The 14024-nt window shown below is 44.7% G+C and overlaps 1 protein-coding gene across 1 annotated transcript in view; it reads left to right on the forward strand.

The window, feature by feature from the left end:
• TENM1 (teneurin transmembrane protein 1) overlaps positions 1-14024 on the forward strand; it is a 696753-nt gene that overhangs the window by 318200 nt on the left and 364529 nt on the right. Inside the window, exons 9-10 of the mRNA XM_030210273.1 lie at positions 7291-7485; positions 11278-11478. Coding sequence (XP_030066133.1) covers positions 7291-7485; positions 11278-11478 — 396 coding nt within the window. The remainder of the gene's footprint in view (positions 1-7290; positions 7486-11277; positions 11479-14024) is intronic.

The raw sequence follows: 14024 nt of genomic DNA on the forward strand, positions 1-14024 counted from the left end.
TTAAATGCATAAATGGCCAGTTGTATTGTGTATTTGTGCACACAACTTAATTAGTTAAGAAGCCAATCAGCGCTGATAATTGCCAATTAACAACCAATTATTGACACTGACAGTAATTAAACTTTACGTGCACAATTGACTAAGCATATTCTATAATGTGATGCGTGTAAATTCTAAGTCGCATAGTCGAAAAGGGGTTGTGGGCATGGGCATTGCTAAAATCTATGCACGTTGTTATAGAATACACCAGGTCCATCTGTAATTTAGGGATTGGCAATTACACCAAGTAAAATGTGCCACAAATGGCCTTGGCTAAATTTAGTTGTGTCAATGGGCACTCAGTATATTCTATAAACTGCGTAGAAATGTAGGCTTACTCTATAAAACATGGCTAAATTTAAGACATACTTTATAGCATACGCCGAGGCTTTTTTCATTTCAGCTCTGGTTTTTTAGGCGTGATATATAGAATCTAGCCCTATATTTAGAGAGAAATTAAAAATCTATTATTTAACTGTTTGCCATGTTTCCCATGGGCCTGGACAGCAAATACCGTACACTAATTACAAATAAAGTATGCAAGGGAAAGTCGGTGTAGTGAAATGCTCATTTCATTTTTCCCATGATTTCTATTGGGCCTTTCTACTAGTTTTAAATATTAATGAAGTTGAAGTCATAGCAATACCATTACTCTGCATGTTTCAAACTTGTCTGATTTAACTGTCTTTCTCGGTAGTAGTATGTGAAGGTAGCGTGTAACCTGTTCTACACTTATTGGCTTGTAAATTAGAAGTTTCATGGGGTTTTTTTGTTACATTTGTACCCCGCGCTTTCCCACTCATGGCAGGCTCAATGTGGCTTACATGGGGCAATGGAGGGTTAAGTGAGTTGCCCAGAGTCACAAGGAGCTGCCTGTGCCTGAAGTGGGAATTGAACTCAGTTCCTCAGGACCAAAGTCCACCACCCTAACCACTAGGCCACTCCATTTTACATTGTTAACTACTTCAAAGGCACTACCAGTTCATGTCATAACTTACTACTACTATTACCTATCATTTCTATAGCGCTACTAGACGTGCGCAGCGCTGTACACTTGAACATGAAGAGACAGTTTGCTTTAAATTAGTCCTGAATAGAATTAAATTCAGAAAAATAATGTTTGGCAAATTTTTTCTCTCTTCCCCTCTCTCTGTGATTCTTAATTTACCCATAAATGATTATTATTAACACTAGTAAAAAAAGGCCCGTTTCTGACACAAATGAAACGGGCGCTAGCAAGGTTTTCCTTGGAGTGTGTATGTTTGGGAGAGTGTATGTGAGAGTGAGTGTTTGAGAGTCAGAGTGAAAGTGTGAGTGTGTGAGAGAGAGAGTGACTCTGGGTGTGAGTGTGTTTGTGAGAGAGTGTGTGTGAGAATGAGAGTGTGTGCAAGTGTGTATGTGAGACACAGTGTGAGAGAGAGTGTGTGTGTGTGGGCAAGAGACAGAGTGTGTGTGAGACACAGATTCTCTGTGAGAGTGAGTGTATGACACCAAGCGAGTGTGTGAGTGACTGTGTGGCACATAGAGAGTGAATGTGATACTGTGTGAGACAGAGTGTGTGAGAGTGAGAGTCAGAAAGACATTGTATATGAGAGAGACAGTGTGAGCCGTGCCCTCCCAATCCATGGCCATCTGTCCCCTGCCCCCTCCATTCATCCTTTTCCAGCAATTCCCCTCTGTCCCTGAGCCCTGCCCTCCCAATCCATGGCCATCCATGTTTGTCTGTCACCTGCCCCCTCCATTCATCCCTATCCAGTATTTCCCCTCTCTGCCTGAGGCCTGACCTGCAATCCATATCCATCCATGCCCATCTGTCCCCGCCATTCATCCCTATGCAGCAATTCCCCTCTCCCTGAGTCCTGCCATTCCAATCCATGGCCATCCATGCTCCTCTGTCACCTGGCCCCTCCATTTTTCCCTATCCAGCATTTCCCCCTCTCTGCCTGAGGCCTGCTCTGCAATCCATATCCATCCATGCCCATCTGCCCCCTCCATTCATCCCTATCCAGCAATTCCCCTCTCCCTGAGTCCTGCCCTTCCAATCCATGCCCATCCATGCTCATCTGTCACCTGGCCCCTCCATTTTTCCCTATCCAGCATTTTCCCTCTCTGCCTGAGGCCTGCTCCTGCAATCCATATCCATCCATGCCCATCTGTCCCCTCCATTCATCCTATCCAGCAATTCCCCTCTCCCTAAGTCCTGCCCTTCCAATCCATGCCCATCCATGCTCATCTGTCACCTGGCCCCTCCATTTTTCCCTATCCAGCATTTCCCCTCTCTGCCTGAGGCCTGCTCTGCAATCCATATCCATCCATGCCCATCTGTCCCCTCCATTCATCCCTATACAGCAATTCCCTCTCCCTGAGTCCTGCCCTTCCAATCCATGCCCATCCATGCTCCTCTGTCACCTGGCCCCTCCATTTTTCCCTATCCAGCATTTCCCCTCTCTGCCTGAGGCCTGCTCTGCAATCCATATCCATCCATGCCCATCTGTCCCCTCCATTCATCCCTATCCAGCAATTCCCCTCTCCCTGAGTCCTGCCCTTCCAATCCATGCCCATCCATGCTCATCTGTCACCTGGCCCCTCCATTTTCCCTATCCAGCAATTTCCCTCTCTCCCTGAGTCCTGCCCTCCCAATCCATGCCCATCCATGCTCCTCTGTCCCCTGCCCCCTCCATTCATCCATTTCCAGTAATTCCCCTCTCTCCCTGTGCCCTGCCCTCCTAATCCATACCCATCCATGCTCCTCTGTCCCCTGCCGCCTCCATTCATCCTTTTCCAGCAAGTCCCCTCTCGCCCTTCCATGACCCCCCCCCCCCCTCGCATCCATGCTACTCTCTCTCCCATGTCCCAGCCTGGCCCACCCTCTTCTCCCCCCCCCCTTCGCATCCATTCCCCCCTTCGCATCCATGCATCCCTTTTTTTTTTTTTATTCTTTTTAACTTTACCTCCGTGGCGGTTCGTGCAGCGAAGCGTCAGGGAAGGAGGCGGCGCTCCCGACGTCTAGCTTTCCCTTCGCTGTGTTCCGCCTTGTTTTGAAGGCGGAACACAGCGAAGGGAAGGCTAGACGTCGGGAGCGCCGCCTCCTTCCCTGACGCTTCGCTTCCGTATTTGTTTGTTTAGGCACGAGGGCGGGGCAGAGACGGCTGGATGGCTTCACACCACGAACGCCACGAACTCCACGAACCCCACGAACCAGGGACTCAGGGAGTGACGTCAGATGGCTTCAGAACGTTGTCCTCATTAGAACGTTCACGGTGCGTTTTATTATATTAGATGCACAATATGGGGTACATTCAGAGCATGGTGCTGAGATTTAGGCGCTGGGGTGATGTACGCTAACCCCCAGATTCTATATAGCGCACATAGATTTACACACAGTTCTGAGCGTAAATCTAAGTGTGTTCTATAACTATGGGGTCCTTTTATTAAGTCGCATAAGCGTATAAGCGCACCCAACGCATGCCAAAATGGAGTTACTGCGTGGCACTTGCGGTAATTTCATTTTTAGTACATGTACGATACGTGCATCTGGAAAATAATTTTTATTTTCGGGCATGTGTAACGGAAGCGCGCCGAGTGGCATTTGGCGCGTAGGTCATTACCGCCTAGTTATCGCGTGAGTCTTTACGGCTAGGTCAATGACTGGCAGTAAGGTCTCAGACCCAAAAAGGACACGCAACAATTTTCATTGTGCCGCATGTCCATTTGCAGCAAAAATTTTAAAAGGCCCTTTTCACAGGCGCTCTGAAAGATGGATCAGCGCGCACCCAAAACCCACACCTACACTACCGCAAGCCATTTTTCAGCGCGCCTTTGTAAAAGGACCCCTATGTGCGTAGATTAATTGATTTAACAAGCTAAGTATAAGCAATAACATGCACTAATTGGCAAAAATTAGAATTTACGTGCATACATTGCCAAGCGTATTCTGTAATGTACTGCACATAAATTCTAACGTGCGCAGGCAAAAAGGGGAATGGTTAGGGGTGTGGAAATGGGTGTTTTGTGGATGTTCCAAAATCTACATACATTGTTATAAAATATGGGCCAGTGCATGCAAATCTACACGAAGGGATTTATACTAGCTTTTTATTTTATTATTTAGATTTTTGCTCACTCCTTTTTCAGTAGTAGCTCAAGGTGAGTTACATTCAGGTACACTGGATATTTCTCTGTCCCAGGAGGGCTCACAATCTAAGTTTGTACCTGAGACAATGGAGAGTTAAGTGACTTGCCCAAGATCACAAGGAGCAGCAGTGGAGTTTGAAACTGCCATCTCTGGATTGCAAGAACAGTGCTCTAACCACTAGGCCACTCCTAGTGTTGGAGTAAATGGATGCACGTAGATTTAGTTGCATGAACTACACCTAAGCATATTCTAAATACCTGGTGTAGATTTTTGTGCGGTATTTAAAATATGCTTAGACGTGATTGCCTAACATTCATTAATTTTAGGCACAATATATAGAATCGTGCCCTAAGCACAAAGTCTATAATGGCAGTTCAATATGGAACTGCTATTGTACAATACTAGTGTAAGTTTGCATTTATGCGCCTAGGGCTAGATCCAAAAAAAACAGTGCCAAAAAATGCACTATTCTGTAAGCTGCATTTAAACTTAGGCATGGTTTATAGAATAGCACTTACACCCTGGAATCAGCCTAACTTTAGGTTTTTCATTTCCACCAACTGAAATGTGATGCAAAATGTACGTGCCTACATTAGGCGATTATCCTTATTATTCTATAACAAAGCATGTTAATTTTAGGAACACCCCATTACACCCATGACCCTCCCATTTCTGTGCCCTCTTTTTCAATTGGTGTGTAAATTTTAGGTGTGGATCCAGTGCCTAACATTATATATGTAAATAGCAATTAAATGTAATTAGTACCAGTGATTGCTTGTTGAAAAGCCAATGATTTGTGCTAATTAGCTCGTTGTTCAGTTAAATTGCGTACACAAAATGGGCATATGCCTCAATTTGCATGCTCAGTTTTTAGCGACTTTTATAGAATTAGGGGACTAATGTTAGATGTGAGCACTTACGCCAGCTCAAGAGGCAGTGTAAGTGGTTGCACCTAACTGTAAGTCAGATGCGTAAATGACTATTCTATAACTCGCGCAAGTAACTACCCAACATGCCGCCAGCCCACCCATGCCCCTCCCATGTCCACACCCCCTTGAAGTTGCATGCAATGGAATTTAAGGGCCTCTTTTACAAAGCAGCGATAAGCCCAACGCGGGCTTACCACTCGCTATAAAGGAAGTACAGCTGGGCTACCACAGCAGCCGTCAGTAGTCCCCACCTCCAGTGCACCATTATATCCGGCGTTACAAATATATATTTATTTTTGTAGCACCAGTGTGTACCCAGTGGTAATTGGGCAGTGCTAGGCTACAGGCCTAACTTTAGGCACAAGCACTTAGGCTAGCTCAATGGCTGGTGTAAATGCTCATGCCTACCGCCTCAGTCAGGCGTGTAACTGATAGTATTCTATAACCTTCATGCACAAGTGCTAGGCATGTCCATAAACTGCCCATACCTCTCCAAAATCCATGCTACCCCCTTTGCAGCTGAATCTGTAGAATACTGACTAAGGGCAGTTATATGCTTAACTGCAAATTAGTGCCGATTAGCGCCAATTAACATCAATTATAGCCAATTATTGACTGTTAATGACAATTAGCAGCTAATATAACAATTAAGTTATGCTAATAACTGGCACTAATTTGTAACTTGCGTGCACACATTTGCATGCTAAGGGAATGAATCTCCACTACCGAAACTGCAAAGGACTCAAATACAAACCAACTTATGCATCCAGCTTTTCCTATATAAGCACACAACTATGGAACGCATTACCTAAAGCTGTGAAAACAACATACGACCACCTAAACATGTGGAAATCACTAAAAACTAATCTGTTCGAAATGGCATACCCTACTGACCCAACCTAAATACCTAAACCCTGCAACACAAGCGAAACCAAAGAGCGAATGGACAAAACACAACTCCCCTTCTCTACGATCCACTATTGTGTCTTGTACACATGAACCTTATTATACCATTACTCACTTTGTAATTGTTATACCGGAACTGGCGATCGCCAATACGGTACTATGTAAGCCACACTGAGCCTGCAAATAAGGTGGGAAAATGTGGGACTCAAATGCAACAAATAAAAATAAAATAAAGAAATTCTGTATATGGCACCTAAAAAATCAGTAAAAACAAAAAGGAGGTAAAAATCCTCACGAAACCGTGAGATAAAAAACAAAAAGTGAGGAGAATGGATGAGGATACCAAAAATTATGTATTTATTCACATGAAAAATAAAAATTAAAAAGTAACAAATTTGTACATAAAATGGATCCGACACGGCCGTGTTTCGGCCCTAAGGCCTGCCTCAGGGGTCTTTGCAACCTCAGAAGATATACCTCAGAATGTGTGCTCCAAGGGAAATATCGAGACAAAAATCTATTAGGTCTCCTCTTCTCTAAAAAATATATATAAAATATGCTGAAAAGCAAAACGAACTTGTAATACTCCTCTCCGAAGAGATGTCTACAATTGTGAAATCTCTGCCGACTAAGCGTATTCTATAAGCGGTGCCTAGATTTAGGTGTATACAGAATATACTTAGTTGATATCTCAGTGCCTAAAACTACGCGTATCTATTTACACCACTGAAAAAGCGGTGTAAATCCCAGCGCATAGATTTTTGCGCACTGGGCCATATTCTATAACTATGTGCCTAAATTTCAGAACGCCCACGAAACGCCCATTTCCTTTTTGCCTGCATGCGTTCGAAGTTCGTCGCACTTTGTTACAGAAAACGCTTAGAAAGTTGTGCCCGTAAATTCTAATTAGTGCCAATTAGTTTTCATTATTACTTGTTAAGTGCTATTATCAGCACTCATTAGCTTGTTAAGTTATGCGCATTGTTATAGAATCCTTTGGATTTTGATGCGGATCTCTAGGCGCGCTATGTAGAATCTGAGAGTAAACATCAAATTGTGCATATGAGTTTGTAGAATTAGGGGGAGAACATTTCCAGTCTGCAGCAAACATCGCTTTTGGGGACAAATTGAGAAGACCTAGTTGTCAAGGGCTAGGGCACTTTTTACCCCCTTTGGCCAGCTGAAAGCTTCTGTAGGCTATGATTTGCCCAAGTCCAGTTTACACATCTCTTGGGAATGTAATGAATTATGCAAAATTGTTTTCCGTTTTCAATTTTTCAGATTCTTGTCCAGTCCTCTGCAGCGGGAATGGAGAATATGAAAAGGGGCACTGCACTTGTCGAAATGGCTGGAAAGGAGCTGAATGTGATGTACCAGAAGAGCAGTGCATTGATCCAACCTGCTTTGGTCATGGTACATGCATTATGGGAATCTGCATCTGTGTTCCTGGTTATAAAGGGGAAATCTGTGAAGAAGGTCAGTACAGGAATGACATATTAGTAAATTTAAGTTTTATATCAATCTGTACCAGTATTTTGGATGGGCCCAGAGTTAACTTAGATGGGCCCTCCCTCCCCAGAGATATAAAAAAGATTATAGGTTGGGGTTTTTTTTTCACCTACCCCATATCAACGTCTCCTCTGCGGCGTCCTGGCATCTGCCCACCCATTGCTGAACCTCATCCCCACCTGTATAACTTAAAGGCATCCCTGGCACCTGCAGTGATTCATTATTGCTGCCTGCGCCAGCCCCACGGGTTTCCATTGGCCAGATCCTGCCAGATAGGAAACAGGAAGCGAGGGCGGGACTTGGCTGATGGAAGCCTGCAGGGCCAGTGCAGGCAGCAATACTGAATCACTGCAGGTGCTGGTAATGCCTGCAAGGTACGCCGGGGAGGGATGTGGTTCAGTGACAGGTGGGCAGATGCTGGGACGCCGCAGAGGAGGAGAGATGTTGATATGCGGTGCCGCCGTTGGGTGGGCCTGAACCAAGAATGGATAGGCCTGTGCAGGGGTGTGCTGGTAAATTTTTAACAACAGGCTCTTTCTCCGGATGTAGCCAGCTCTGCAGTTGGAAGGGCCAGGGGTGGCCGGGTGGAGGAGGGGGGGAGCAACACTTGCTTCTCTCTCCTCCCTCCCTTCGTGTGGGCACGCTAGGCATACCTTTGCTGGCAACCAATAAATGGACTGCCACCACTCCCAACATCTTGCTCTGAGTAGCTTGCTGAAACTTCTCACACATGCTGGAGAAGTCCCAGCCTGCTGCCCAGAGCTGGAAACAAGGAGCTGGGAGCAGCAGCAGTCTATTTACTTGGCTGGCAGAGCTCAGCATCTCCACCAGCAAAGTAAAAGAGAATTCAGCAGGGGGCCCAAACCCACATTTTGGGAGCCAGTTGTTAAAGTAGCCATGGAGGGCCCTACTTTAACAACCGGCTCCCAAAATTCGTAAAAACTTAACCCATAGCTACGCCATTGGTACCTGCTGTATACCACCTTGGATGAATCTCTTCATAAAGGCAGTTAATAAATCCCAATAAATAAATAAATTTACCTATATTTTACTCTCTTTTGCTTTCTATGTTCAAACTCATTAAGACAGCAATTTTCACTGCTCACATAACTGCATTGTTGGAGGGTACTTTTCAGCTGCGGATCTTCCATCATTATTCAACGTGAACATACGCGCATGGCTTGAAAATTGCCTAAAGAAAAATGCGCAGGCAGATACTTCCACTTGCTTTTTTTGTGGGTGTATAATTCCAACCAAAACAGCACTCACTCATACTTTTGGAAATACAAAAGTATGTATGGCTTTGCAGTCCCTAACTTAAACCCACCCCCCAAGGAATGCTGTCTCTACTCAACCCGATGCAGGTTAAAAGTTTGCACATTCAATTTTGTATGTACTTTTTCACAGCATGAGTCATTTTCAGCTAATCCAAGAAAATCGCTGTCGTAAGATATCAGTGGTTGGGTCTACTGCCACTTCACATTAAGGAGTCCTTTTACTATGGTGCGCCAAAAAGTGGCCTGCGCTGGTGTAGACGCATGTATTGGACACGCGCAGGTTCATTTTTCAGCGCATTTACAAAACAAAAAGGCCTCTTTTTTTTGGCCAAAAATGGACATGCGTGTCAAATTGGAACTACCGCGTGCCCCGGGTTGTAATTCCATTTTTAACATGCGTCCAAAACACGCGGTAGAAATTTTCTACCGCGTGGTGATTACCCGGCGGTAATCGGCATGGTGATTACCGCCCTGTTAATGTGTGAGACCTTACCGCTAAGTCAATGGGTGGCGGTAAGATCTCAGGCCGAAAATGGACACGCACTGGTTTTAATTTTGCCGCACGCCCATTTTCGGCCACAAAAAAGGCCTTTTTTGCAGGCGTGCTAAAAAATGAACCTGCACGCAGCCAAAACAAGTGCCTACACCAGCGTAGGCCATTTCTCGGCGCGCCTTAGTAAAAGGACCGCTTAGCGACTTGTGCGTCTAAATTCTAATCAGTGCCAATTAGTGCTCATTATTGCTTGTTAAGTGCTGTTATCAGCGCTCGTTAGCTTGTTAAGCTTATTCAGTTGCACGCATTGTTATAGAATAGGCGCACAGTATCGAATCCGGGGGATTATATGTAACATGCAGTAACTGACTAAGGCGGAGTTAATGCAGGGAGCAGAGTGCCTCCTAAATTGGAGGCAGTAAGTGCTCTCGTTTATCTCTATGCCAGTACTGCGTTTCTCTCTTTGCGGATGATACCAAACTCTGCAACAGGTGTACACCCTGGAGGGTGTGAATGACATGAAGAAGCACATAGCGAAGCTGGAAGAATGGACCGATATATGGCAACTAAGGTTTAATGGTAAAAAATGCAGGTTATGCACTTGAGTCGCAAGAATCCGAGAGAACGGTACAGTATAGGGGGTGAAGTGCTTCAGTGTACAAAGGAAGAGCTGGACTTGGGGGTGATTGTGTCTGATGGCCTTAAAGCTTCCAAACAGGTAGAAAAAAGCGATGGTCAAAGCCAGAAGGATGCTTGGGTGCATAAAAAGAGGGATGACCAGCAGGAGAAAGGAGGTGATAGTGCCATTGTATAAGTCTGTTGTGAGGCCCCATTTAGAGTACTGGAGACCGGGCCTACGAAAAGATATAAACAGGATGGAGTCGGTCCAGAGGGCAGCTACAAAATTAGTAAGTAATCTTGAGCATAAAAAATATAGGGACAGACTTATGAACCTCAACATGTATAGGCTAGAAGAGAGGAGGGAGAGAGGAGATATGATAAAGACGTTTAAATATCTCAAGGGCATTAATGTACAGCAAGTGAGCCTTTTTCAACTGAAGGAAAACTCTGGAATGAGTGGGCATACGATGAAGTTAAGAGGGAATAGGTTTAGGAGTAATCTAAGAAAGTATTATTTCACGGAAAGGGTGGTGGAAACGTGGAATGGCCTCCTGGTGGAGGTTGTGGAGTCGAGGACTGTGTCAGAATTGAAAAAGGCATGGGATAAGCATGTGGGATTGCTTAGGAAAAAGAAGAGTTAGGGCTTACAGAGGATGGGCCATTTGGCCTTTATCTGCCGTCATTTTCTATGTTTCTAATGACAGCATTAGTGCACAACCTGCAATAAAATATTATTTTAAAAAGTCCCCTAAAACTACTGTGTTAAATGTGGGTTTAGTTTGTGGTAAACTCCTGTGTTACCACAGGTTAAGCCCAGATTCTAGCACATTTCAATAAAAGGGCCCTGTCAAATTGTTAAACTGGATTGCGGACCAACATTTTACATCTTAAACTTTTACCAAGCCACGCCAAAAAGTGGCTGGGGTTTCCCTGCACTGTGTCCACTTTTAACATGGTAGAAAAGAGCTGCTTTGTGGGGTTTTTATACAATGGCCATGCGCGTATTTCCCCATCAGCATGTGGCTATTTACTGCCACTGCCACTGCCACCTGTTTAGTAGATGGTAAGGGCTCCCACGCTAATCGGGTTGTGCATGGTAATGTGCCAACGCTATTAGTGCAGCTGCACCTACTGTCTGCCCATGGGCACGCCTCCTCAACTGGAAAACCAGTGTGGGATTAACCTGCCCTGTGCTAGTGCTCTTTTAGCACGCTGTAGGCCCGCGGTAGGCCTACAGTTCCTTAGTAAATGGGCCCCTTTAACTTGCAGCAACCATGATTCAAATTAGAACTCAGTTGACTCATCAGCTTCGTTTTAGCATTGAACTCGCCGTTTCTGTATCATACATGTTGTATTTCTCTATTTTAGAGGACTGTTTAGACCCAATGTGCTCCGGCCATGGAGTCTGTGTTCAAGGAAAATGTCACTGTTCCACTAGCTGGGGAGGGATGAATTGTGAGACGTCTCTACCAGCGTGTCAAGAACAATGTTCCGGACATGGCAGTTTTCTTTTGGACAGTGGCGTATGTGTCTGTGAGCCCAACTGGACTGGCTTAGACTGTTCAACAGGTGAGGCAATGCTTATTCAAATGAAACTTGCAATCAGTGTATTTTTCTAGCAATCGGAATTTAGTTTATAGCAGCCTATTTATTCATCAGCATAAATCATTAGAATTAAAGAGAGCTCACCCAGTAAAACTGAGAATTAGTTTTGTATGTTGGGCTATAGAATATTCAAGTCACTACTTGTTCTTGAGACTCATTTTACAAGCCTAGTCGCTTTGATACGTGCATACCCCGGCACTTGCTTAAGCTAGGATATGCACATATCAAACCCAAGTACGTGCAAATGGAAAGGGGGAGTGGTCTGAGCATGTCTTGAGTAGGACAAAAGTGTGGCAAGGTCAGAGACATTTATTCCCCATTTCCAAAGGGGACTAAATATCTATGTCCTAAAAGATGGATGTCTGGAGTCACACCTACTACCAAGTACGTTTAGCATTTGGGAAACAGCTACTTTTGAGCAGTACCCCTCTGGAGGAATTAGAGGGGGTTGTGCCATTAATCCCCCAGTAGTTTTGTCCCCCACCAAATGATAAACCAGCAAGAGAAACTGGTCACTGTAACAGTGTCAGGATAATAACCGGTCACGCTTCTAAGGTCGTAAATATACCGTATATACTCGAATAGTGGCCTCACCATTCCCTGAGATGGCCGGCTTTGCCCCCAGCCCCCCCCCCAACTAGAAAGGCTCACTCCCTCCTTGTAAAGAGAACACCCTCTCTTCTGGATTCATCGTAGACTCCCTCCCAGGGCCTGTTTTACAGCCCAGGTGGTCCAGTAGTGAGCTTGGGCAGGAGTGATCCCCATATGCTCCTGCTCGCGCAGTCTCTGTAGTGAAAATGGCTGCTATGAGTGTTAGTGGCAGTCTCGTGAGATTGCCGCAAGCTCATGACAGTTTCATGAGATTGCTGCAGGAGCTCGCAGCAGCAGCCATTTTCACTACAGAGACTGCATGGGCAGGAGTGTAGGAGGATTGCTCCCACCCCAGTTCACCACCTACGGTGGGTACAGGGAGGGGGGGGATCTTATTACAAGTAGGGAGTTGGTATTTCCAGTTGGAGGGCTGGGAGCAGAGCTGGCCACGGCAGAACACCACAGCAGGAATGCCGAATGCCATGGGTGAGGAAGGGAAGGAAGGAGAGAGAGGATTACCGTACTAGATTAAAAACCATTGGCTTATATTCAAATTAACCCCCCCTCCCATTTTTAGGGGAAGAATGTTATCTCAGTTTATATGATGAGTTTATGTTCGAGTATATATGGTAGCCAGTTATGTGCTGGCTTTGAACCTGGCAATTTTTAATACGTTTATTGTTCAAAAATTTGGATGTTTGTAGTACAGGCATCCGGCACGTAAACGTCCATTTCTTGTGTATTTACTAAGCCACGCTATAGGTATGCTAACATTTTTAGCTCGCACTAAGCATTAGCATGCACTAACCATGTAGATGCACCATAATATTCCTATGGGCGTCTACACGGTTAGCGTGCAGTAAAAACGCTAGCGCATCTTTGTAAACAGGGCCCTACGTTCGCAGGTTCTGTTCTAAATATTGGTGAAACTTGAGTTGCATTGACTTGCAAGTCTCAATTCCTACTTCTATGACCTGTCTGAAATGGGGCTGCTCATGTTCTCAGGCTGATGTGAGTGAACTCATAACAGAACTGAAGCACTTTACCCTTCAATTTGCAACTACTCTGGTGACTTACTAAAAGCAATGCTTTACAATGCATTTATTAAAAATAGAAACATAAACCCCTAGCTGGCCATTGCGATCTCAACAAAAGAACTTGCTTGTGGTCTTGGATTTTGACAAATAAAAGAAAGCATTTTGGCATTTAAAGGCTTTTAGTGCTGTAGTACTACTATCGAGCCTGAGGTATGAATTTCATCTGTTAACTTTTTCTAAGAACATGTCTTTTCAGCTGTTAGTTGAAAAGGGGGCTGATTTTGGAAGATGTAATACTTGATTTCTCATCATTAATGTCTATTATGATTTTGAAAAACATGTTGAATGAATATTATTCAGTAAGATGCTATAGCAAACCCATTAAATAAATAAATAATTGATGGCTTAAGAACCATAATCCTATCTGGTCTGCCCAGCTGTACCACCTGCTTAGCTCCAAATCCTTTTTCTTTGTGCTGGTTCCTTGCTTTTTTTGAATTCAGATACTATTCTCGTCCCCACCGCCTCCACTGGGAGGCTGTTCCACGAATCCACCCCCACCCCCCACCCCTTTTCTGTAAAGAACCCTTTCCTTAGATTGCTCCAGTCCGGAATGTATTCCCTTTTACCTTCATCCAAAGACACCCTGTTTCCGAGCCTCCATTCTGTTGAAAGAGACGCCTTCCTGTGCATTTATGCCTTGAAGTTATTTAAAAGCCTCTATCATTGCTCCCCTTTCACACCTGTCCTCTATGGAATTGTAAGGAGTCGATATTTAAAGTGATTTAACCTGGCCAGTTAAATCGCTTGTGCAGGGCCTGCCCACTGATATTCAGCAGCTCTAGGCTGGTTTTAGTGCTACTGAATATCACCACACACTGC

Source organism: Microcaecilia unicolor, chromosome 7 (genome assembly GCF_901765095.1).
Source record: "Microcaecilia unicolor chromosome 7, aMicUni1.1, whole genome shotgun sequence".
Classification (NCBI taxonomy): Eukaryota; Metazoa; Chordata; class Amphibia; order Gymnophiona; family Siphonopidae; genus Microcaecilia; species Microcaecilia unicolor.